We start from the raw sequence: 25,536 nt of genomic DNA on the forward strand, positions 1-25,536 counted from the left end.
GAGAGAGAGAGAGAGAGAGAGAGAGAGAGAGAGAGAGAGAGAGAGAGAGTGTGTGAACGGGCAGGGGAGGGGCAGAGAGAGAGGGAGAGAGAGAATCCCAAGCAGGCTCCGTGACCTTGGCTCAGAGCCTGATGCAGGAACCGTGAAATCATGACCTGAGCTGAAATCAAGAGTCGGACACTTGACTGACTGAACCACCCAGGCACCCCACCTGGGATGCTTTTAAAACCTGCGGTTGGGGGCACAGCCGCGGACAGATTGACTTCACACCTCTGGGGTGGGTCCCGGGCACCGCTATGTCGGTACCCTCACCCGGTGATCCTATACGTGATTAGGGACGAGAACATCGTTACAACACCAGAGCCGAGAAGACTGTTCCAGTCACTTGTCCCGCCCTTGGGTTTGCCTACAAGGAGGATGACGAGGTGGCCCGGGCTACCCTGGTAGGGGCAGACTGGGTTAGAACCGGGACTCCATTGTGGGACTCAGCCTTTCCCCCAAGCACCGACTGCTGCCTTGTTACTCCTTGTGTTTGTGGTTGTGAGAAAGGAGCACGGTTGTTTGGGATGATGTTGCTAATAAATTGTCTGCTTGTCACCCATGCTGGTAGGGAAACCAAGCTTAGCGTCGCTTTGTCCCGGAAGGCTTGCCAGCAGCTCCCAATTAGTGTTTAGTCTTCCCGTTGTTCTCCGTGCTCTCTTTATCTTGCACATTGTTTACATTGCATCCTTTCACATAGCGCAGTTATTTATTTTCTAGGCTGTGAGCTTCCTGGGGTTATAGCCATTGTTATAAATCAGTGCCTGGACAGAGCAGGTGTTCAGTAAATGTTGGTGGCGTGGGGGGGTGGATGCCTGTCCAGGGGGGTTCTGTCGTCCTCCCATCTACCCTTCTGCATCTGAAGCGAGTCCAGATGAAAAACGCATGGCCAGGCAGAGTCAGGACAAACAAGACTGGGAAGGGGCTGTGTCCTTGGTCTCAGGAAGACTGGCTTACCTAAAGTGACAACCACAGCTCCTCCTGTGCAGCCCCAGCCCTCCCTCCCTCTGGCCCTCCCACTCAGCTCCCTTTGGCAGGGGCAAAGATCCAGGATACTTGTCGCAGCTGGAATCTCTGGCTTGTGTTTGGAAATAAACAAGTTGGCCCCTCTCTCTGCCTGGGACTTTCCTTTATCAGGAGATACTCACAAGCCACCACCCAAGATGCGATTGCTTCTTTCCAGCGGTTGGAGAACTCTGGGGAAGACACGGAGGGCTCGCGGTGGGTCAGACACCCCCAAACTGTCCTTTTCTGTACTCACATTGGCTTGGGGGGAAGGCCTTGAGGGCGTGGGTTTCATACGAAGTGATTGTGGGGGAGTGGATACAGAGGACTTTTTTTGCACCAAATGCTGCAGGAAGGAAAAGAGTCTGTATCCACCTTGCAGGGAGATCTGATACGGGGAGAATAATGTAGACACCCATTATGAATGTTGGCTGCCCAGCCCGGTTGCTGTCTGTAAAGGGGTCTATCCCCACATAGCAGCCAGGCAGCCTTTTGGGGAGAGGAGCATGGGCTGAGGGTATTCCTGGGTGTCTGCTGTAGCTAATTCAGAGTATTCAGGGGCATGTTCCTGGTGGGGAGGGTGGATATGGAGGCAAATGGGAGTATTTCCCGCCACCATCATGTTAGGTAGGAACTGGTGGTTCAGAAATAAATGTGGTATGGCTGGGGGGGAAAGGCCCCTCTCTCACACCGGGCCTGCGAGTGGGCACAGCTACTCTAAAAAGGAAGTTGACTATATTTCATAAAGTTAGGGGATGCACGTGCCCGGGAGCCAGAAATTTCGCGACTCTAGTGTCTGTGTTAGAAAAACTACTAAGCAGGCGCTCAAAGATGCACATCACAGTGCTTTTGATTATGAATAGCTGGGAACAACTAAATGCCTATCAGCAGGGAAATAGGTCAATCAATGATGGCGTATTTACATAATATAGAGCTGTTCAGAGATCGACGTACGTGAATCAGCCATCCCCAGCTACGTTTAAGAGAAGATTGGTAGAAAGTCAAGTTGCAGAATCTGTGTAGTAATGATAACCGTTTCTGTAAAGTTAAAACAATCAAGACAATGTAGCAAAAAAATATAAAATCCTAGAGAGGCAAGATACCCACCAGTTTCACTGTTGTGGCTGCCTGTGGGGAGGGAGAGGAAGTAGAAGGTTCTGGGAGGACCGTAAGGGGAATTTTAACCTTACTGTAATGTTTCATTTCTTTAAAAAAATTTTTTTTTAATGTTTTTATTTATTTTTGAGAGAGAGTGCGCGAGCAAGCAGGGGAGGGGCAGAGAGAGAGGGAGACAGAATCTGAAGCACGCTTCAGGCTCTAAGCTGTCAGCACGAGCCTGACACGACCCACGAACTGTGAGATCATGACCTGAGCCGAAGTCGGACTCTTAACTGAGCCACCCAGGGGCCCCTGTAATGTTTCATTTCTTATTAAAAATGCCTGAAGCAAATATGATAAAATGTTAACATTTGTTAAATCTAGTGGTGAATATATATTATATCCCTCTCTTTTTTTGGATGTTTGAAGTATTTTATTTAAAAAATGAGAGACCTTCCCTGTCAGTTAGTTGCTTATAACCTAGTAGGGAAAATTTGCAAATCAATAGCCAGGAGCCCCCAGATATGAATGTTGATGTTATTGACCAAGACAAGGAATGCAAAAGAAGACTACTTTGGATGGAATATTAGTAAAATTATATTCAGCTTTATTCACAGTGACATCAGCAAAGTAAAACCACAGTGATTCGAACAGGTTAATTTTCTTACACATAAAAGAGGTCTGGAGGTAGGTAGCCCTGGGTTGGTGTAGTGGATCCGCAAAGACATCGGGAAGTCACATTCCTTCCAGCTCACCCCCTCTGCCATTCCTTGTCCTCATGTCCCAAGATAGCTGCTGGAGCTCCAGCTATCACATCGTCTTTCCAGGGAGTGGGTGGGTGAAGTGGGGAAGGATGTGTTCTTTAACTATTCTTTTTGCAATTACCATATGACGCTTCCATTTAGATGTCATTGGCCAGACGTTAGTCATACAGCTGCACCTACCTGCACGAGAGGCTGAAAACGGGCCAACAAATGATCAGCGTTCTGGTAGGAAGAGTGGAGAGTGGGAAGTGGGAGGCAACTAGATGATGAAAGGCAAGAGAGAATGAGGGTGGCTCAGACCTGCCGAGTGTGAGGTGCCTCTGGGCCACGCAGGCAAGCTGTCCATTCACGAGTTACACAGATGGGCCTGGAGCTCGTGGAGGGGGGTGGGGTCCAGAGTTTCCAGTTAAGGGTTAAGGCGGCGTCGGTATACAGGTGGTGGTGGGCGTCCTGGGAAGGAGCCTGCTGAGCCGTCAGAGGAGAAGGACAACCAGGAAGCCAGGGGGCAGGCATGTCATGGAGGAGGAGGGGCTCCCTGTGCCAGATGCCCTAGTGAGGTCAAGAAGATGCACGTGGAAGTAAGACGAAGGCTGGGGGCATCTGCAAGAGCAGGTGAGGTGGAGAGCCCGAGACAGATGGAATACTAAGAAACGAACAGCTGAGGGATGGTGTCAGGACCTTTGGGCCTGAAGGAAGAGGAGGGAAGGTGTTTTGTTTAAACTTTTTAAAATGTTTATTCATTTTTTGAGAGCGAGACAGTGTGAGTCGGGGAGGGGCAGAGAGAGAGAGAGGGAGACATGGAACCTGAAGCAGGCTCCAGGCTCTAGGCTCTGAGCCGTCCGCACAGAGCCCGACGTGTGGCTCGAACCCACAAACAGCCAGATCATGACCTGAGCTGAAGTCAGACACTTAACTGGGAACGTGTTTTCTTAAAGTCAGAAAGACTTGAATGAGGGTTGAGAGGCCGAAGGACAGCTAGACCCCACTTCTCCTACTCCCAGCTGCCTTCAGAAGGAAGGAGGTGACCATGGGAGATGATGAATTCCAAGGGATGCAGAGAGGCAAACTTCTCTGTGTAGGGTCTCATACAGCGGGAAGCAGCGAGACCCCAGGATCAAGGACAAGCAGTTAGGTAGAAGCAAATAAAAGAACTAAGCCACGGGAAGGAGGTTCAAACCCAAAACTTTGAGGAGATTCAACCCACTTGCACGTTTAGTTTTCTCCAAGAGCAATTAATGAAGCAGAGAAAGATTGGTTATCCGAGATCAGGAGGCACAGGCTGGGTGTCAGGAAAAGGCAGGGGCTGTGGGGTCCTGGGCAGGGGTGATAGTGGAGTTCAGACAAGGCTAAATTGTATTTGGTGCTCTTTCCTAAGCTGCAGAGATAGATGGGATATATTTTAGAATATGCTCGTTAGAAATGATGAAAGAGTTAAAGTCTCGGCCCATGAAGCTGTAAATGTCGGGGCATTCCTAGCATGGCTGAAAATCTGATCATTCTAGATACACAGAATTGAATGCTCTCAGTCACCCAAATCAGTGCTTCAAAAATCCTGGCTTTCGTTAATTTGCATACCACTTATTTAATAGTAAACTGTATCCGCTTACTACTTTGGATGGGGCAGGCTATAGTCAACCAGGTTGTGTACTGCACAAGGGGCTGAGAGATGCTGAAATCCAGGCCTCCCCCTTTTGCCAGGCATGTGCCCTGTGCGCAGCTGTGCTGTGTCTCCCTAAAGGCAGAGGCATCCTCTTTCGACTGAGATAAAGGACTAGTTCTGGCCCTGACCTTGGGCAAGTTATGGAACCTCTCTGTGCATATTTCTTCTTCTGTTGTGAGGATAAGTGAGTTATCACATGTTAAGTACTCAGACCTGTGCTTGGCACATGGTAGGCACCGTAGAAGGATTAGCCGCTGTGATTAAATTTAATTGGGGACTGATCTGAGCTTCCGTCTCCTCTTCTGAAGATTTATCTTGTTGGGTTTGCCAAAGCATGGCATTTTGGGGGGGGGGGGGATGGGGCTCTTGATTGCTTATAGTTTGCCATTTCTTTCTGAGGATCCCTTCCAAATCTTAAGCTTTCCCGGAGCGTGTCTGCTTGCTCTTAAGGCAGCTGACCTTGGCATTTCTGGTGCTTTCTTCATCTGAAAAGATGATGGAGTGGTCGGGGCCAAGGACACCCCAGGTATGCTGGCAAAACTTGCTGTTGAGAATTTTGCCTAAATTCTCTTCCTAAATGTAAGACTAGAGAAAGAGAGAGAGAGAGAGAGAGAGAGAGAGAGAAGAGGAGAGAGGAGAGAGAGAGAGAGAGAGAGAGAGAAAGAAAGATGGGTTCCAGGGAGAATGAGAGCCATACTCTCTAATCCAGAACTGTGGAAGGTGGGGCCTCACCCCTATAGCATAACAGGTCTGCTTAGGAACTAGAAACTGACTTCTCGCCCATTTCCTCGTTTTGGACACAAGTCAGACCACCCAAGAAACATAAGAACAACATTAGACCAGGTCTAATCCTGGTTGTCACCATCCTTAGAAGAAACGTTCATGTTTTCTAGATTTTAGGACAGATACCTTTTCAGAGTGTGATGTTTCTGAAATGGGGGTGCATTGTACGCTGGCTTAATGGGACACTTTTTGTTTTCCCCAAATTCCCTTCTTAATATCCATGGTGTGTTTCATAAATGAGTATTCCTCCCCTGTGTGTATCCAGAGTGAATTTTGTTTGGTCAGTAGAAAGGGATCTGACTTTGTTGACTTCTGAGAGAGAGTTGATACCCCCCTCACCCCCCCTCACCCCCCCTCACCTCCCCTCACCTCCTCTCATCTCCCCTCACCCCCCTCACCCCCCTCACCCCCCTCACATGGCCAGAAAATAATGGATCCAGAATTTGAGCCCAGCTCTGTCTGGCCCCAAAGTTTGGTCCTTTCTCCTCCACAGATAGGCCTGGTCTTTACTTCTGACTTCTGCTGTTTCTGTCTGCAATGCCCCCTTCTCCTCCCACTAAAATCCCTTCTATCATTCTTTCATTTTTTAATAACGTTACGTGTTTATGAAAAGAACACATGTTCTTAGAGAAAATGCAAAAAAAAAAAAAATCTCAAAGTAAGATTCTGTATTTCCAGTGTTTAAGTTTTGATACATTTATTTTGCTAGAAACTAAATTGACCTCAGCAAAGCTGAAAAAAGAAAAATGAATGCTTTTAAAATGGCTTAAGGATAGATTGGGATTGTAGCGTAAATGTAGTTTTCTTCCCTTGAGTTGTTACCTGGCTGTAATACCACAGGCATCGCCCATGTCATTAAATATTTTTTTTTTAATTAAAAAAATGGGTTTTTTTTAACGTTTATTTATTTTTGGAGAGACTGAGAGAGACAGAGCATGAGCAGGGGAGGGAGAGAGAGAGAGAGAAAGTCACAGAATCCGAAGCAGGCTCCAGGGTCTGAGCTGTCAGCACAGAGCCCGACGTGGGGCTCGAACTCACGAGCTGTGAGATCATGACCTGAGCTGAAGTCGGACGCTTAACTGACTGAGCCACCCAGGTGCCCCAAATGTTCTTTAAAAAATGGGAATTTTAAGTTGCTGCAGTTTTCTGCTATAGAAACACACCAAAATGTAGTTCCCCACTTCCCCATGGGTGGCTATTTTAAGATCCACTTCTGTGAATAGCCCTGCGCGCATGCTTAATTGTTTCTTTAGGACATATTCCTAGAAGCGGAATCAGCGCCACTTTGTAAGGCCACCGCCTGCTTCTCCGCTCTCTTCCCGGAAGGCTGGCTGTCCAGCTCTGCGCTCCCGCCACCGCGCCCGCCGGGGACCATTTGGACTGGCTCTACGGCATTGCCACAACTCCCGTTTGTTTTCATCTCGTGTTTCCTTGCTCGTGATTATGGTGGAAGGGTTTGTTAGGATCGCCCGGGTCTAGAACTTCCCTTTGAGATGAGTGAGTATGTTTCCTTGGCTATTTTACAGACCCTGTTGTGGGCTCTGCCTCGTTCTTCAAGACCCATTCCAGAGCCCGCCTTTTTCATGACCCCTTTCCTGCTACCTGCCATTTCTCTGAAGCTGGAAGTTTGTTTTAATTTAGTTTGGTTTTGAGAGAGAGATACAGAGTGTGAGCAGGGGAGGGACAGAGAGGGAAGGAGACATAAAATCCGAAGCAGGCTCCAGGCTCTGAGCTGTCAGCGCAGAGCCCGATGTGGGGCTCGAACTCATGAACCCTGAAATCATGACCTGAGCTGAAGTCGGACGCTTAACCAGCTGAGCCACCCAGGCGCCCTGGGTCTTACGCGTTTCTGTATTACCTGGAGGGCCTGGCACAGTGCTGGGTGACTAGCCGGTGCTCGATATGGATGGATGGATACACATGGTTCTTAAAAAAAAAAAAATCAGCAAAAATGAATCTAATGTCATCTTGTCACATCGTTTTCTTCCTTTCTTCCTCTTTCCCTTCTGAATCAGTGAGGTTTTGCTCCATCTGATCCTTTCAGGGCTTTTGTGGGAAGGCTGGCCGTGGTGGCCCCAGCACAGCTCTGCATCAGGTAGGCTGGCTGCCTGCCCAGACTTTTGTCCCCTTCCTGGAACAGAATCACCATCACCCTCCATTTTCCTCGTTTGACAATTTAAACTGTAGAATTACCGCTAATCACCTTACCAAATCAGTATGTGGTCATTCTAGAACATTTGGAAAACAGAGAAGTAGAAGGAAGAAAATGATTACCTGTAGCCCTCCCACTGAGACGCGTCTTGCTCGTGGCTGACATTCTGCCATGTTTTCTTTTAGCTGCAGTTTCGAGGCCAACGTGTTGTAAGCATCTCTCCTGCGATTCTTTGGGCCCGCCTTCGTCACTCAGTAGAATAACACAGAAAAGCTCCCTGTGTTTTTGTAAACTTGTTCAACGGTTTAATGGTACCGTAAGTGGTTTTGCCGTAACCCACTCGGCGCTGCTTTCCCAGGTCTGTGGGTTGTTCCCACTGTGTCACTCTTGTGAAGGGGGATGTACAGGTCGTGCACAGTGTTTCTCTAGCTTCTCTAAGCTGCGCTCCCAGCGTAAGAGAGCTGTACCAGCCCTTCCCCTCGTTCTGTTCCGTTCTGTTCCCTTTGTGGCTGGTGCCCCATTTGCCTCTTGGTTCATGTTTCTTAGTATCCGTGTGTAGCAACGTGTTGAGAAATGGCTTCCTTCGTAGGAGGAAAACTCAAATGCTCACCTTGAGGAGGCCGCACAGGAGTGCAGAATCATGGCCTGTGGGCGTTGGGACCTCAGTGTCGCCTGGCCAGCCCCTCCTGCCCTCCTAGGCGCCGGGGTGCAGAGGACGCAGGGGAGGAAAGGCTTAGCCTTTGCAGGGGCTACAGGCCTCAGACCCGGCAGAGCTGCTCTCCCCGGTAGTAAGCTCAGGTCTCTCTCCTAGGTCCCCGTAGGAGTTTGTCGTGAACACCCGGGTCCATTTCCTGGCTGGTCCCAGACTTGGGTCCTGTGTGGCAGATCAGTCCTGGATTAGTCCTATAGAGCTGCCAGGATGGGAGCAGTTCTCGAATTGTCTTCAGCCCCACTGCTCTGAAGAGCTGCTCGGGGCATGCCATTGAGGTCCTGACGCCAAGATCCCGCTTGAGGGGCCGCAGTTACAAAGGCCCCGAAAGTCCAGGGCTTGGGCAATGGAGGCACACTGCCTGGGCTCACACCCTGCCCTGGACAGTTGTTTGTCTCAGTGTCATACTTTCGTCCCCATGTGGGTATAATAACACCTCCTCCAATGACATGAGTTAGCATTTATACACTTCTGTAAATAGTCCCGAATTTGCTAAGTAAGAATAGGGAACCAGAGGCCCAGCTAAGCTTCTTGTTCACGCAGCAGGTTGAACCCAGGCCTTCGGCCATCCAGCAGTGAGGGAAGAGCGCTGGACGGGAGCCAGGAGACCGGGGAGTCTGTCCTGGCACTGCCTTTTGACTTTCTGTGTGACTAAGTCTCTGTCCTGCCCTGGGCCTTAGTTTCCTCGTTCATTACATATGTGAAGTGACCTTAAAGGCTCTTCTAATTTTAGAACACTGTAGGATTTTGTGGTTTAAAGATATTTCAGAGATGTCAAGAAGGGTCGAATCCTGCCAACAGCTCCTCCTGGTTGGCACGGTCCTCGGCCAGGGGTGACTGCAAAGACTGGCAGGCAGGAGACCCGGAGCCCTTCAGGGTTTGTCTGGAGTTTTCTCTGCATCTGGAGGGCGAATTCAAGTATTTGGGTCACCGGGAAAGGGACTTTCAGAGAACTAGCCTCCTTGGGGATGTGAGGCAGGTGCCGTCTTGCACGGCAGAGTGGGGCTGAGGTGTGGCCAGCTCTGCCCACAGGGCTCACTGCTTGCCCTGAGGTCTGTGTGTGAGTGAAATAGGGTCTGATGCAAGAGCCTGGGTGCATCTCTCTACCTCGAGCTATTACGTCAGACGGCTAAATATGCACAGCTCTTGCAGTCGGAGACCCAGCAGTAGGGTCTTGCTCTGTGTCTCTCTGTGGACAGGTAGGAAGGAGTAGGCCGCTGAGGAGGGAAGGACTGTTTGTGGAGGAAGAGGGTTAAGGCTGGGAGATTTTCTTCCAGGTTCCTCTGGTCCTCTAGGCCTTCTAGAAGGTTCTGGCCTCCTACTGGCCAGGTGGCAGAGTCTCACCTGGGTTTGGGCACAGCACAAGTGATGTGCCTACCTATGCCAATGCCGGTAGAGCACAGTGGGTAGAGCTTGGTGTAGGGCGGCCTAGGATAAGATGAAACCCAGTGCGTTGAGTCAGGAGGGGCAGCGGTGGGGCATTAGGTCCTCCTGGGTTTAAGTTGGCTCTCAACCCAAGACTCTGGGTTCTCTGAGTTCTTGTTTATAAATGAGGATCCTCATACAAAGATGTTCTGTGCTGGCCTGGCTCCCAGTAGGTGCCCCAAACACGTCAGTCAATCAAGGATGTCATAGAGCCTGTGCTTAGAGCATGGACTCAGCAGGTAAACTGCCTGGGTTCAGATTTTCCCTCTGCCATTTATTAGCTATGTGACTTGGGACTGCTCCTTGGCCTCAGTTTACCCCACTGTGACATGGGGTTGGTGTTAGGGCCTGCCTCACAGGTTTGTTCTGAGGAGTAAGTGACAGTATATACGAAGCACTTAAAGGGTGTCTGGCGCATGTTAAACGTCTTGTCGGTGTGATTTACCTAATTTCTGCAATAAGTTGCGGTCAGTTGATTTCCTGGGAGGTTGGCAGGCCACCTGCTCTGTTTGTTTGGAAATGGGTCCTCTCTGCCCAGCTGGAGCTCGTCCAGGGTGGCAGGTGTGCGCGAGCATGTGTCTTTAAGCTGTGTCAAAGAATAGCGCCCGTTAACAGCCTGTGTGCCAGGCCCTGGTGGTTGCTCTGCCCGCCCCTCCCCTGCTCTCCTTGCCTTGCTTCCTCAAGTTGTGTGCGTCTTTAAAAAAAAAAAAAAAAAAAAAAAAGTTTATTTTTTAAGTTTTTTAAGTAATCTCTACCTGCGGTGAGGGGCTCAAACTCACGACCCCGAGATCAAGAGCCTCCTGCTCTACCGACTGAGCCAGCCGGGTGCCCCCAGTTGTGTGCATCTTAACGGTGGTCCTGGTTTGCCTCGCTCTTCTGCTCCGGCCCCTCGCAGGGGCTCATGTAGTACGGTTGTTGACCTGCTCTTGACTTCCTGGAAATAAAGAGAGGGTCAGGAAGGCCCTGCCCTTTGGCGTGCTCTTGCCTCACCTGGCCTTGTCTTCATTTGCCCCCTTTCAAAGAACACATGGGAGTAGCTTGGGATTTGCCGTGTAAATGGAGTCCTTCAGGAACGCGTTTAAGGAATCTTTTTAAAGTTTATTTTCGTTTGTTTTGAGACAGAGACAAGAGAGAGCAGACAGAGGAGGGGCAGAGAGAGAGGGAGAGACAGGATCCCAAGCAAACCGTGAGATCATGACCTGAGCCAAAGTCAAGAGCCAGATGCCGAGCCACCCCAGGCGCCCCAGGAACATGTCTGAGAATCTTAAAGCAATAAACATGTCAGTTTAGCTGCTTTCAACGATAACACGGAACTCGAATTTTTATTGTAAATGTGGCTGGTGATGAGTGTTAACAGTCTTCCAGGCCTAGGGCCAAGCACTTTACATTTCCCTCCTGTGAAGGCAGTACTGTTATTACCCCATGTTAGAGACAAGAAAATGGAGGCGTACAGGGGCACCTGGGTGGCTCAGTTGATTAAGCATCTGACTTCGGCTCAGGTCATGATCTCACAGTCCGTGAGTTTGAGCCCTGCGTCGGACTCTGTGCTGACAGCTCAGAGCCTGGAGCCTGCTTCAGATTCTGTGTCTCCCTCTCTCTGACCCTCCCCCATTCATGCCCTGTCTCTCTCTGTCTCAAAAATAAATAAACATTAAAAAGAATTAAAAAAAAAAAATGAGGCGTACAAAGGTTCACTTCAGCTGCTCATGTTAAGGCAACTGGACAGCAGGTAGGGCTGGGATTGGAACTCGGGTCTGTTAGGCTCTAAGCCCGAGTGCCCGGCCATCCCTCGCCATACTGCCGCTGGCTGGCATTCCTGGGCTGGTTCGTCAGTGGCTTTCAGTTATCTGAGCCCGTTCTTGCTCTCCGCTAGTGGTCTTGTGGAGGATGTGAGCCCACTTCGCGCCCTGTCTGCTGTGGCACACAGGGCTCGGCGGAGAAATCCGGTGGTCTTTGGCCAGTCGTTAGAGAGGGTGGTCTTCCACTGCTCCTTGTCTCCCAGAGCTGACGTCACATCAGCCCCACTGCATTTCCATCTCAAACCCCATATATATACATACATTTTACACCTTCCTCTGCAGTGACCCTAGTGAGACTCCGTGGTTTAGGAGTGCTTGGTTTTAATCTACTGACTGAAAATCATGCTGTCCCCTCCCGGGTTGCGGTTGGAGGAGAATACCTCGCGCTCTGAGCTGTTTGTTTCTGTCGCTCGGTGCTCCCTTTTCCCGCGGGGAGACTGCACGTGTGTCAACAGATCAATCATCGACACGTGCATTGGGACACTTGCCTTTTGAGGCTTCCCCCCCAACCTCCGATCCCAGTCTGCCCGTCAGCTGTCAGATCCCAGGCTTTCCCACGAATGAGGCCGCAGAGAAGGTCGATGGGGACAGATATGTGCTGGGCACTTATAGCAGAGTCCAGCTGCTGGGCATGTATTATATCATTTTTGTCTTCACAGCCACCTTTTGAGCCTCCCGCCCCATCCTTTACAAAAGAGGAAATAAAGGCTCAGAGACATTCTGTCAATTGCCCATGGTCCCTTAGCTTAGCATGGGGGTGAGATTTTTTTATTAGTTTTTAATGTGTATTCACTTTTCAGAGAGAGAGGGAGAGAGGGAGCACGCTAGCGGGAGAGGGGCAGAGAGCAAGGGAGACACAGAATCTGAAGTGGCCCCAAGCTCTGAGCTGTCAGCACAGAGCCTGATGTGGGACTTGAACCCACGAACTGTGAGATCATGACCTGAGCCGAAATCGGAGGCTCAACCAACTGAGCCACCCAGGGGGTGGGGGTGAGATTTGAACTTGGATCTATCTGGTGCTAATCCCCATGACCAGCTGGACCCACTGCCCTTAATAGGGTAGCATGTTTCCTGCATGTATGGGTTGGGGAGGGCCAGACAGAACCAGTAGCCCTAGGCTGGCTGGAGAAAGCTTCTCTTAGGTCTGCCCCCGCCCCGGGCAAATGCTGCCCCTGTGTAGCCTCTGTCTGTCTGACCCACCTCTCTGGCCGCCGGGACGTTGGAGATGGAACTGTTGGAGGAGTGGCTTTTGCTCTCGGCAGGTACGGGGTTCTCCTCTGCCCAGGACGAGGGGAAGGGGTAGTGCTCAGGGGTGGGGAGATACCTGGGCTGGGAGCTGCCCGTGGACAGGTGGCTTTGCCAACAGGTAGCAGGCCCCCTCCCCCATATGCAGCGCCAAGTCCCAGTAAATCAGACACATGGGCTCTCTGCTCTGTTAGCTTTTTTGCTGGAGAAACTCAGCCCTTCAGCTTCCTGCATTCCAGGGTGTTGGCGTGCCAGAAATTCCCTGGACAAACAGGGAAGTCTTCTCTTTATAGTAAAAATGCTAATAAAACCTCTCTAGAATCTGCTCCTTCCCTTACACCCACATTGCCACTAACTAAATTACCTTTTGTTCTCGTCATTTGCTGAATTGCGGTGGCTTTTTAATTGATTCTCCTGTCTCTCTGGTTGCTCCACACCCACTTCAATCTGTCCTCCACATGGTTTCCAGAATGATGATCGTTCAAAAATGCAAATCTGATCACGTTTTTTTCCTTTGCTTCCCTCTCCATGCCTGTGAGATTGGATGTTTTAGTGTGGCCTTCTGGAACCTTCCAGAACCTTCCTGGACCTGCATGAGTGGGCTGACTTTGGTCTCCTGTTTTTTCCCCCTCCTCTGTACTCTTTGGCTATTTGCTGTGTCTTTTTTTTTTTTTTTTTTAAGGCTCTGTCATTACTCTGGTCTTTTGCTCATGCTGTGCCCCCAACCTGAAGTGCAGGTTCAGCCCCTCACCCTGTGTCTGTGGGCCATACCGCATGGCCCACCCCAGCTTGCTGATGCCTTCCCAAGGATCTTAGCACCTCACCCCATAGTTAGACCCAGTCCCCTTGGGATCCCACAGCAAGTACATAAACCTATGTTGTGGCAGAGCTGATTATAGCACCAATCAGAGGTTTCTTGTGGCTGTTGGATGGGATAGTACACAAAATGTGCATAGCACAGTGCCGGGCACAAAGGAAGATCCAGTTTTAAAACATGCAACTCAAAAACAGTCTTGGAATACAAAAATTACTTCAAATTCTGTAGATCATAGACTCACCTAAACAAAAAAGATAAAACTGCAAAACTTATAGAGCACACGAGTACATCTTTGTGAATGTGGGTTTGGCAAACATTTTTTAGGAAATGAAAAGCACAAACCAAAAAAGAAAAACATTGACAAATTGGTCTTCATGAAAACATATCTGCCCTTTGAAATTTGAAAGGACTTTTGAAGGAATGTTTTTGGACACCATGTGGTCCCAAGAAGGATGAAGGGATACTTTTCCCTTTTGTAGGTTTTCTGGAAGCCAACAGGAAGCCTTAGGCTTAGAAACATTAGCCTTAGAAGGTTTAGAAGGAGGTTTGAAATAGTATGGGCTTAAAAAGTGTTAGCAGAGGGGCACCTGGGGGCTCAGTCCGTTGAGCATCTGACTTTCGGCTCAGGTCAGGATCTCGTGGTTCGTGAGTTTGAGTCCCACATTGGGCTCACTGCTGTCAGGGCAGAGCTCACCTGGGATCCTCTGCCCCCCCCCCCCCCCTCGTGTGCACACATACTCTCTCTCAAAAATAAATAAAACTTAAAAAAAAGTGTTAGCCAAAAGGACAGCTTTCCTTTGCAAGTGACAGAGAATGTGACTTCAACAAATAGGCTGTTAGGCTCCTCCTACAGTGAGAAGTTTGCAGTCAGCTGGCTTACGTGTTGCTGCAGCTCAGCAGTGCCAGTGTGTCTGATTCTCCGGACAACTCTTGGCACTTGAGGTCTTGAAAGCAGGAAGGAGGCGGGGGACAGCCCCAGAGCCCGCCCGACCTGTAAGGAAAGAAAACACTTCCCAGCAGGTCCGGCAGATGGGTCTTCCTGTCTCATGGACCAGAAGTGCCACATGTCACACACAGCTACAACGGAGGCCAGAAGTGGGGACGGGCTCATCACGACAGCCATGCTGGGACCCCCTCCCATGGGAATCTAGGCTGGGGCTCATGTTCCTGTGATATGAAGTCAGGGTAGAGCACCGCTGACTCTGACCGGTTCATCACTGGGCACTGTGACAAGACAAAATCGGTCTGTGAGTGAGGAGCGAATCAGGAATGGACGTTGGGTAAGTAAGGAGCAACGCCTGATACGATGGCTGTTATCACTTTGGGGGAGTTTGCCATCACGTTAGGTCATCTCTGGTACCTGAGCCACTCACCTGCTCTTGACCCTTGCCCCTTGCCCCCTGCATAACCCTTTATCCTTTTCTGTGGCGACCCGAGTTGCTAGGCAAACAGTATATCCCCAGCATCTGGCACAATCTACACATGGCAGGTGCTTTCAGATCAGAATTTGAAGTGCCTCCCCTACCCCCATCCCTTCTAGAAGCTTCCAGGGGACCAGGTCTTCAGGGATAGTTCAGGGCGTGGTCCCATTGGCAGGACTCCACCTTTGCATTAGATATGCCCTCTGCCTTTCTTTCTAGGTACCCCACCCCCCACCCCCTGCTTAGTAATTCGCACCCAGGTCCGCTGCAGCCTGCAGTGTCCGGACTTCTCTGGGATTACCTCTTGTACTTGAGGGGTTACGGGCTAAGCCAGCCTCTGTGGGCCTGGTGAACTTCAGACAGGCCTATGGGGTGTGTTAGAACTGAGACCAAGGCTGCGTCAGTTAGGAATCTGGCAATCACCTGAGGCCCAGGGCAGTTAGGGGGTGAAGCAGGTATCTTGATTTCTCATGCTTTAGTCCAGTTCGTCCCACTGCCATCCCACTCCCCCCGGGGACTTCTGGTTCTAAAAAACACACAGAGTACTGGGGTGGGGATGGTGGGGCCGGTTTATAGTTTTGAATTGAGGCACAAAGTGAAACTGGAAACGTGGCCCCGAGATCATTTATTCACTAGCTTTTCAAGCTAAAGATTGCTTTCTGAAGAGCACATTTCTTTGACTCACCCGTGGCTTCTCAGGTGGAAGCTATCTTAGGATATTTAGGTCAGGGAAATAAATGCCTTACTCTTGAAAATCTTTCCCATCAAGTCTCATGACCACAGTGGAGCCTGAGATGGGAGAGCGGGGGTTGGCGAGAAAACTCCAGCCTGTGGCCATCCATCCTGGCCCCGGCTCCAGCTCCGTCTTTCCCAGGAAGCTTTGTAAGTGTTTCTAAATCACCTCAGTCTCTCCTTACCCTGCCTGCTCATACTTAGCTCCGGGGCAGTTACAACAGGTGATGTTATCTAATGGGGACCTGTGCTTCTGGACGGGGTCACCACTGCTGTGCTGGGCCCCAGGTGGGCATTCACACCCATCATGGAGGCCAAAGATGGATCCCAGTTTGTCTCAGCCTGGCCTTGGGACTCACATCTGCAGCCTGTTGTGAGACCTCGGAGTCCATATCTCCAGGGGACTCCAGGAAGGGCAGAAAGCCCTGAGTTCCCAGCTGTGGCCCTGTCACCCCTGGCCTCCTTGGGAATGGCTCCACTTGTGGTCTGGGGCAGACTTGTTTGTTTGTATTTGAAGTTCCCCGACTTTGAGTTTGACGTCAGAACGGGGTTGCTAGTGGGAGGCTTGGCGGGGAGATTGTCTCCGCACAAATGCACATGGCTGGCAGCTTCCCCAGGAGAGCACCGTCGCGGGACAGAGCTGGGCGAAGGATGACTGATTGCAAAATGACCGGCTTGGGGATTGAGGTCACTTTCTCTTCTCCTTGCCCCACTTGCTTGGCACTCTTGCTTTCTCTGCCCCTTGCTCGCCAAGAACAGCCCCGACTTGGTCCCCTGGAGCCTCTGGGTCCCCTTGAGGGCTCTGGGAGGCTCAGCAGTGCTGGGGGCCAAGCGCTGCTGCCTCTGGTATTCTTGGAGCAGAGTGCTGTGGTCGGCCCGTGCCTCTGGAGAGCCGTCAGCTGCGTCACGACCTTCAGAGGCCTTCTTATGTTCTCAGAAATCATTTTGCAATACGTTGGCCATGGCAGCCAGAGCAGACAGCTTAGCTGGCTTGGGCTGGCAGGAAGTCCCCAGAAGTGTTCTCTAGCTGTGGGGAAGGGGTAGGAAAAGTAAGAGGAACAATGTGAAGGCCTGGGCAGGGCTGGAGGTACCTGGGAAGGAGCCACAGTGTCAGGAACCGTCTAGGGAAGGCCGGAGTAAGCCTCAAGAGCTTTCATAACTCCCTGAAGTTTGGGATGGGATAGGCAGGGGCTTGGCATTAGCAAAGACTACTGTCCGTGTCGTCTCAAGGTACAGTGTTGCCCACCTCGGAGGAGGGAGTCTGCTGGCTGGAGGACTGAGTGAGCCCGGGGAAGGGGGTGGAGGTGGGAGGGAGTGGCCATCCAAGTGCCTCACTTCACTCTGCAAAGCATGCTAGGACTTCCTTGACAGGGGTGGCTCCAGGTAGTAGGCGGGTGGTGGCTAGTTGTAATGAATTCAGAGCTGGTTTGGAGCCAGGGATCGGGTGTAGCCCAGATGATGGGTTTTGCAAATCTGGATCAGAAGCGGTGGCCCACTTGGGTGACTGGACACATTTGGAGAGTGGGAAAGTCTATGGCTTTTATTCAGAGGATTCACCGTCTGCAACAATCTGGGCGTTGCCGGATTTGGGGCTTCTGACCACGAGAGAGTTACCTACCCACTGGCATCTTGCTTGTGCTGGTTAGGACCGCTTGGTGAGCTAAGTGGGTGGGTAGCAGGACCCATTATTTTGGGAGAGGATATGGTAAGAAACAGAGCATTGGGTCAAGGTCTGAATACCTTCCTTAATTACGTGGTTCGGGAAAGTTAGAAAGCTCTCAGTGCCCCTGTTTCCTCATTTGTAAGACAGGAATCCTAAAACACATCTTTAAGTCGCATGGGTTTGGCATATGTGGTTTGACTCTTTGTGAGTGACCCTCAGTGGGGAGCCACCCTTACCATTGTGCTGAGGCTGGGCTTAGAATTGCACGATGCTGTCTGCAGGGTGAGTGGACATTCTTTAGCTAGCGAGCGATCCCAGCAGGCTGAACAGCGTCCGCATCTCAACACACACTCTCTCTCTCTTGACTTGATGTTGCACGCATGGTACCTCCCACCAAGGGTCCAGAAAGGTCCGTGGTGTTTTCATTTAGGCTCGACTGTGTTTTGTGGCGAGAATGATATGCATGGGGACGCTGCCAGCTTTGGGGTTATGTGGAGGTTGGGACATCACTCCTGTGCGCTCCAGGGGTCCACTGCAGTTCCTTCCTCCTGGAATTTTCATTGAGAATCCGTGAAGAGGGAGAGAAAGTGATAAGTCGCCACATAAGTAGAAGAGACGTTATAACTACTAGGTCTGATAATTGAATACTGACACGATATGCATAATTGAGAGAGCGTGTTGTTGTTCTCAGGAATCTGGTGTCCATCTCTGTCTTTGCGTGGGGTTCATTTGTCCGTTTATATTTCAGCATCTGTCCTATCTCTCCCATAGACCAAACAGCCTGCCCTGCTTGAGACATGAAGACCCGGGATACTGGGAAGGGCAAGCATCTATGTGCTTGAGCAGCCCATGTCTGAGTCAGAGTTAGGGTTACAGATGTCTTGGCATCTGGCCACTTGCATAGCCTGGATCACAGACTTGGGGGTCACCAAATGGGGACCTCCCCATCCCGGGCCCTGCGGTGTTAGGATGTGGCTGACTTTTTTTTTGCAAAGCCAGTTGATTTGCGTGTTTTCCGCAAAGGTGCAAAAGCCTGCATAATGTATAATCCAGGTGGCACTGGTCAACAGTCTTCACACTCTTCCTCAAGGCCATGCTTGCAGGCTGAGCAGGGCTAATACCGAGAGCATCCTGTTTAGTGAATGCTTCCTGTATTTTGGACATCGGACTCGGCGCTTTGCGTCCGTGAATCCCACAGTAAATTTTCAGCGGTGCTAGGGGGCGTGTGTCATTTTCTCCACTTTACAGGCAGGGAGACTGAGATGAAGTAAACTAACCACGGCCGCGCCTCTGGTAAGTGAGGCATACCAGGGGGTGGAACTTAAGTTCTGGGTGACTGCTAAGCCTGTGCTTTCCTCTCCCGGTGATGGAACAGTTAACAATGGGAGGCGTGGCCCCCGGCCAGCTGGAACAGGTGGCGGTGGTACACGGCAGGCGTGGGCACACGTGTGATCCCCACTGGAATGTTTCCCGGGTCATTACCACCGCACCGCCCGCCAGTCAGGCACAATGGCTGGCCCCGTCCCACCGCCCTGGGGGAGCCTCCGGGAGGTCACTGCTGGGAGACCATTCCAGCCAGTGTCGCCCTCTCTCTCTTCTGGAGGCACGGCCGTGACCGCTGCCCCCCACTGCGGCCGCCTCCGATGGATGTTGGTAGTGTGGCCGCAGGGGAGCACGTGTCCCAGATGACTGGGTCCGTGGGTCGCCCGTGACAGCTGTGATGCTCTCTGAAGGGTGGATTTGGGAGCCGTGGACACCTACACGGAGGGAGGTTTGGACAAGCTTTGAGCAGAGCAGACACGAGAGGCCTCTCGGGTTCCTGGGCCCCTTGCCATTCTGGGAGCTGCTTCCTGCCCCTGTGGAAGCTTCTTTCTCTCGGTGGCACATGCTTTGGGAGCTCGACAGGTGTCTGCTCTTCAGGGATGTGTGATCAGCCTCCCCTCCACGGGAGCCGTGCCCAGGGCAGCCTCCACTGGGGAGGCCTGCTTTGGAGTCCCGCTAGAGCTGCAGGAGGTGATCTGGAGTGGATGCCACTCCGCTCCCTCCGTGCCCTCTGGTGTTGCCAGGGGCTATGTGAGCAGGAGGGCTCCTGCTCACAGTGTGTAAGCCGGGTCTTGGCCCTCATGCCTGAGGGCGCTTGGGTGGCTCAGTCAGTTGAGCGTCTGACTTCGGTTCAGAGCATGATCTCACGGTTCGTGAGTTTGAGCCCCGTGTCAGGCCCTCTGCTGTCAGAGCAGAGCCTGCTTCGGATCCTCTCTCTCTGCCCTTTCTGTGCTCAAGCTTATGCCCTCTGTCTCAAAAATAAACATTAAAAAAAAAAAAATGTATGCAAAAAGAGAAATGGACCTAATCTGTGAGTTCCACCAGCATTGCCCTGAGGACGACCAATGCCAGCCTTCAGGGTCATCTTTACCCCATCTCTGAAATGGGTACGATCTCACCCACATCGGCCCTGTTGCCCAGGGAGGCTGTAAGAGCACCTGAAGGCTTGGCTAGGTGAGGTCGCTGCTCCCTGCGCACACGTTTTCCTCATCCCAGGCACTTTGCTGAACATCTTACATCCATGTTTTCTCATGTAAATCTTCACAGCAGCCTTTTGAGGTAGATCAACCCCATTTTACAGCCAGGGAAACTGAGTCTGACAGGCTAAATCTGCATCCACTTGCAGAGGGAGAGTGGTGGCAAGGGGGTTAGGGGCCAGGTCCATCTGTCTGGAGCCAGAGTGCTGCCTCTTGGCTATGGTCGGAGCAACCAAGAGTAATGTAGTAAGATGAAGACCTGTCATTTTTGTTTTTCTTTTTCCCCTCATTCCAGGCCATTTTGTATACGGTGACTCCTCTGGCCCCAACTTCCATAACATGAGACCCTTTTTATAGGTGGTGAGATTGGAGCCAAGCTAAGGGGGACTTTCCCCAAGATCCTTGATCTGAATGTGAGGGCCGGGACCAGGGCCTAGATCTTTCGGCCTAAGACACTTAGTGCCTGCTGTGTGCCTCGCGTCTGGTACTCCCTGCCAGCTGTTTGTGGCTCCCTTGAAGGTCTTCTGTACTTTCTGTAAGGCAGGCTGAGTGTCAGGACAGGGGTGGGGCACACACGCAGTGAAGCAAAAGAATATTGGGGGCGGGGTTTGAGACTTCAGTTCCAGCCCAGGGCCCTCCCTGGTGGCCAGAGGGCCAATGACTCTTTCCCTCCTGCTGTCGGTCCCTTTGCTGAAACCCCAGGTGCTTTTTCTATTCCGGAAAATTTATGTCTCGTGGTTTTGTGGTTGAGAAAAAATGATACTCCCTATGAACGGTACCCTTGTAGGCCCCCGGGGCTGGGCTGGCAGGCCCCGCTGTGGTTTGTCTGGGAAAATAGCCCTTTGGGTGCTTCTGTGACTGTGACCAGCTTTCCAAAAAGTGAGAGCAGGCTTGTTTTGCTCAGATGGAGGGAGGCTGCTGCAGGCCAGGGACCTCCATCCTTTGTGAATGAGGCCAGCTTTGCTACTTCAGCAGAAGCCAAGCCCCACAGATGCTGTTTCTTTGCAAGCTCTGGGGGGCTAGAAGCCTCCAGGACACCAGTCCTGCCCGCAAACGGGTCACGACGCACTGCGTGTCTCCCCCTTTCCTTGCCTGCAGCTGGCCAGGCATATGGGTTGTTAATGGGGTGCAGTGAGGAGTCACTTCAAGTTCTGCACCATCCTACCCACGGCCCTGCTTTGTGCTGTCTAGTGGGGATCTCTCGCAGCCTTTAAGAAAAGCTGCTCATTCCTCTTCTGGGAATTTGCCTTGGTTTTTGAGACTCTCAAGCTCCTGAGCTAACACTTATGCCGTTGGTATTTTTACTGTTGCTCTGGTAAACGTGTGCCTGTCAGGGCTCCAAGATGGATTGCGTGTTCATTCGCCCATTCATCCAGCAAAGGTTTTACGGTAGCAAACTGTGCGTCCCAGGAGCGATGCCGGTTCCCGGTGGGGACCCAGAACACAGACCAGGCACCTGACCTTATGGAGTGTACAGCCTCAGAAAAGAAGCAGACAAGTAAAATGTTAGAATCAGAACTTGGATGTGAGATCTGGTGGGGGAGAAGGACAGCGGGCTAAGGAACAGGGCTGAAGGGGTTGGGCAGGGTATCTAAGCTGAGTTGTGGCTCAGGGGTCACGGGGAAGAGCCTTCTGGGCAGAGGTCCTCGAGGCTGAAAGGGGCAGGATATGTTGGGGGCTGAGGTCGAGAAAGCCCCTGGCTCATCGCTGAGGCCAGGTTGGCCAGTCTTGAAGTTGACCTGGGATGGGGTGGACATGTTCTTAACTGGCTCCCAGGGATCTGGTCCTCAGTTCCCAACGCCAGTGGTGGATGGCCCTCCCTGCTGCTGCTCTGAGCGCCTGTGGCCCGACTGTGGAAAAGAATGGTTTTGACTCTGTACAGTTAACTTGATGTCTGGCCCTCTCTTCGGTCAGCTCTTCGAAGCTGTGGTTGGAGAGCAGCTTGGATGGACGGAAGAAGCGGCTGTAAGAAGTGCCCTAACGCGGGGATGAGGCCTGTGGGTTTCCTTCCCACCTTCCTTTTTCAGGCCGTTTGAGCACATGTTAATGTGCCAGGTGCAGTAATAGGTGTGTGGGGACAGTCACGAATGAGGTGGACACGGTCCCTGCCCTGACATGTAATAATAGGGGGACTTACGTAGCCTTGGGGGGGTTTCCGTACTATCGTTCAATCCCCCTAACGGACCGTGGGCTAGATAACGTCATGCCTACTGTATAGATGAGAGAACCAAAACTCAGAAAAATGAACAAACTTCCCCAAGGTCACATAACTGTTAAAACGGCAAACCTGCATTTGAATCCAGATTTCAGTTCAACCCCGAAGCCTGTGCTGTCTGCTGCCCTGGGAACTCACCTGTGTCGGGGGCAACTGGGGCCAAAGCTCGAACATGAAGCTGCCGTGATCAGGGGCTGCTGTAAGAGGTGCAGACGGGGAGACAGGATTGTAACTAGGCCTGGGAAGTCTGCCCAGCCTGCTGTAAGAGGTGTAGACGGGGAGACAGGATTTGTAACTAGGCCTGGGAAGTCTGCCCAGCCCCGTGGTGCTGGGGGAGGGAGGCGCAATTAGCCACTGCAGGCAGTTTGAGCAAAGGCCCAGGGGTAGGAAAGTACAAGAAATATTTGAGGAATACCTCCTAGGTGAGTGTATGCCTGCGGGACAGGGTCGGGGGCAGGGAGCGGAGTGGAGATGAGCCTGGGAAGGAACATAGAGGGCCCTGATTTTGGAATCAGCCTCTGGTCACACTGGGAGGGATAGATCATTGTAGGGTGAGGCTGGGCACGTGAGTGCCTCTACTGAACCCTGCAGGATGAAAGGGGCACTCACACCTTCTTGTTAACCGTGCTCTGAAGATGTTCCCCAGGGGACTTAGGCTCCATAATAGGACAGCAAATGTGCTTCTTGTTGGGGTTGCCGGCCTCTGGAGAGAATGTTCGATTAACAGTGTCTGCTTTGGGTACCTGAGGGGCACGTGGTACAGAGGGGCCAGGGGTTTGCCTCTCTGTAGGTTTCACTCAACATCGAAACTGTAAATCGAGTAGCATTGTTTTTGTCCTGCCTCACTGTTCCCTCCCGAACACTTGTGCCTGGTGGCCACGGAGCCCTCTGAAGACAGCAGGACTTCATGGTGCTCAGGGCCACATGGGGCGGGGTGGGGGGTGGGGAGTGGGCAGTGCCCTTGAGTCTAGCAGATTGTGGGCCTGGGGCCAAACAAGTTGCTGGGGGGACATTTCAGAGAGGCTGATGGAGAAGCAATGGTTTTCTTGTCATTATGGGTCTCATTTCACGCCCCACATCCCTCTGACCACAAGGATTCTTTACCTGGGGTCTGTGCATAGAATTCAGGGAGTCTGTGAATTTGGAGGGGGAATACATGGAGCCTTTATTTTCATTAACCTTAACTGAAATTTAATACGTTACTCAGTTTGGATGTAGGCAACAAGGCCCAATCATCTTAGCAAATACGTGTGACTCAGTCGCCAGCGAAAAGCACAGCTGTGTGCATATCACGTTACCGTTGTGGCCATATCTAAAAAAGTAGTTGACACGTCGCAGCTTCAAAGCTATCATAGTTGTGAGATCCACTGGCAGCTTTCATTTGGTGCTTTAATGAAGAAGGGCTTTTAGTACCCTACCACCATTCTAAATAACGTTTTGAGAAATGTCTTTAGATCTAACTGATCTCCTTTATAATCCCAAGTGCTTTGTCTGAAGCTTTATTCTTAGGAAGGGACCAGGGCTACCTCCCTAGAAGGCCAGAGCTGCCCGTGGTCCCAAAATGGTCAAGAGCTCCTGTTTGGAATTTAGGATCCTTTCTAGATATTTGAAATGTTGTCATTAATTAGTATTACTTCTTAGTATAGTGACTGTGTTGCCAAAAACAGTGCGTACCCTTTAGAGAAATACACTGAGGTACTTACAGAGGGGGAAGAAAGGAATGTGAATTAACAACATAAACCCTCGAAGAGAGGTAGAACTGGGAGGTGGCCCCAAATGGCAAGGCTCCTGCACAGGACTTTGAAGGTGATGCATGCCTTCCAGGAAAGCTTGCAAGTCACCAAGAGGAGGCGGCTGGAGTCTCGTCAGCCTGACGGCAGCCCTCATGGGGTCCCTGGGTCGCTGGATCTCAGCCGAGCCCGGGCAGCTCCCTGGTCCCTCTTCTTGGGGGCCGTGAGGTCATTTCCATCTGTTCCAGTCAGCTAGCCCTTCTTTTTTTAATCAGCCCCAGGCCGTGACCTGCTCCCCGCCCCCATCCCGCCCCCCTCTACATTCTTCGGGATGTGCGGGCTACCCTGTTGGAGCCCAGCGTTTGTCAGAGAGAGCTCCAGGCCAACCTCAGCCAGGCCATCCTCAGCCAGGCCATCCTTATTTAAGCTTACTTCATTGAAGTTTTAGCCTTTTGAGAGGCTTTTGAAAACCGTGGACCCTCTTCCCCTGGAAAATGCATCTGAAATTTGCACACGTATCCGCCCATTGGCGAACCTGAGTCAAGGACCTTTGCCAGTAAGGCCACGTCCCCAAAGGCATGGCCTGCTCTGGGTGTGCTTGCGTGTCACGCACCGAGCGCCTCATTTCTTCTCAGCCTCCCTGAGAGGGAGGTTCTGTTATTATCCCGTTTCCTGGAGGAGGAAACGGAGGCTTTTTCTGGGGGTGGGGTTTAGTAACTTGTCCAAGGTCACCGGGCTAAAGTGCGCCCGAGTCCCCAGATCTCAACTCGCGCAGTACGAGTCTAGGCTGGAAGCATCCTAAGTGGAAGGTTCCTCGTTCTCTCCAAACCCCCATATCTTCTCTATCCTTAGTTACCAACCAGTCCCGCACCCCTCCCCAGGCAGGAAGCCCTTCTTCTGTTTTAACCCTGTTCTCTGTTCTGAACAGTGTTGCCCGTCGCTCTCTGAGGAGCGTAGTCCCGAGGGTGAGGCAGTGTCAGCCAGCTTTGGGGTGAGGAGGGGCCAATGGGTGGTCGTCCCGGTTTCCCGCTGGCCTTCTCAGACCCTTCTCCTCTCCTCCTCCTTCCCGTGTCCTCCTTCACTGCTGGGGAATCCCGCCGACTGCTGTGTTTGCCAGAGCTCCCTTGTACGGGGCCGCCACGTGCATGAGCCCCGAATGAACCGGCTTTTTCTTTCCTGGGCTCCTCACAGGCGAAGCTGGTTCGGTACATTTGCAAGCAGCAGCAATGCAAGCTGAGTGTGGCTCCTGGCGAGAGGACCTCAGAACTCAACAGCTACCCTCGCTTCAGTGACTGGCTGTGTACCTTCAATGTGAGGCCGGAGGTGGTGCAGGTAAGCAGGTTGCGGGAACTCGGGTCAGCGGGTAAGGGGAGGGATTGTCAAGCGAAGGGACCCCACACAAACCCGGGGACTGGCTCCGCCGTGACTGTGACTGAAAAGCCATGCTCTGTCCTCTCACAAAGGGGACTTGGGAGGACAGCAGTAGCGGGAGGGACCCAGGGTAAATGTGGCTCTGGCATGTGTCCTGGGTGCCACTGCTGTATGAGCTGCACAGCCTGACCCCAGGGATCGTTCCTTGATTCACCATAAGGACAACAGCCAACACGTCTGGAAACATTGGCTGCGTGACAGGCACCGTGGTAAATACTTTGTCTGGATAATCTCCCTTAATTCTCGCAAAACCCCGTGAAGGAATTACTGTCGTTGCTGCCTTTTTATATTTGAGGAAATTAAAGCACAGGATGGTTACGTAACTCGCT

At 51.6% G+C, this 25,536-nt stretch overlaps 1 protein-coding gene across 1 annotated transcript in view; it reads left to right on the plus strand.

Moving 5' to 3' along the window:
- The window catches only part of KSR1 (kinase suppressor of ras 1), a 162,931-nt gene that overhangs the window by 61,423 nt on the left and 75,972 nt on the right, over positions 1 to 25,536 (plus strand). Inside the window, exon 2 of the mRNA XM_049637923.1 lies at positions 24,968 to 25,108. Within this exon, the coding sequence (XP_049493880.1) occupies positions 24,968 to 25,108 (141 nt within the window). The remainder of the gene's footprint in view (positions 1 to 24,967; positions 25,109 to 25,536) is intronic.

This window comes from Panthera uncia, chromosome E1 (genome assembly GCF_023721935.1).
Source record: "Panthera uncia isolate 11264 chromosome E1, Puncia_PCG_1.0, whole genome shotgun sequence".
Lineage (NCBI taxonomy): Eukaryota > Metazoa > Chordata > Mammalia > Carnivora > Felidae > Panthera > Panthera uncia.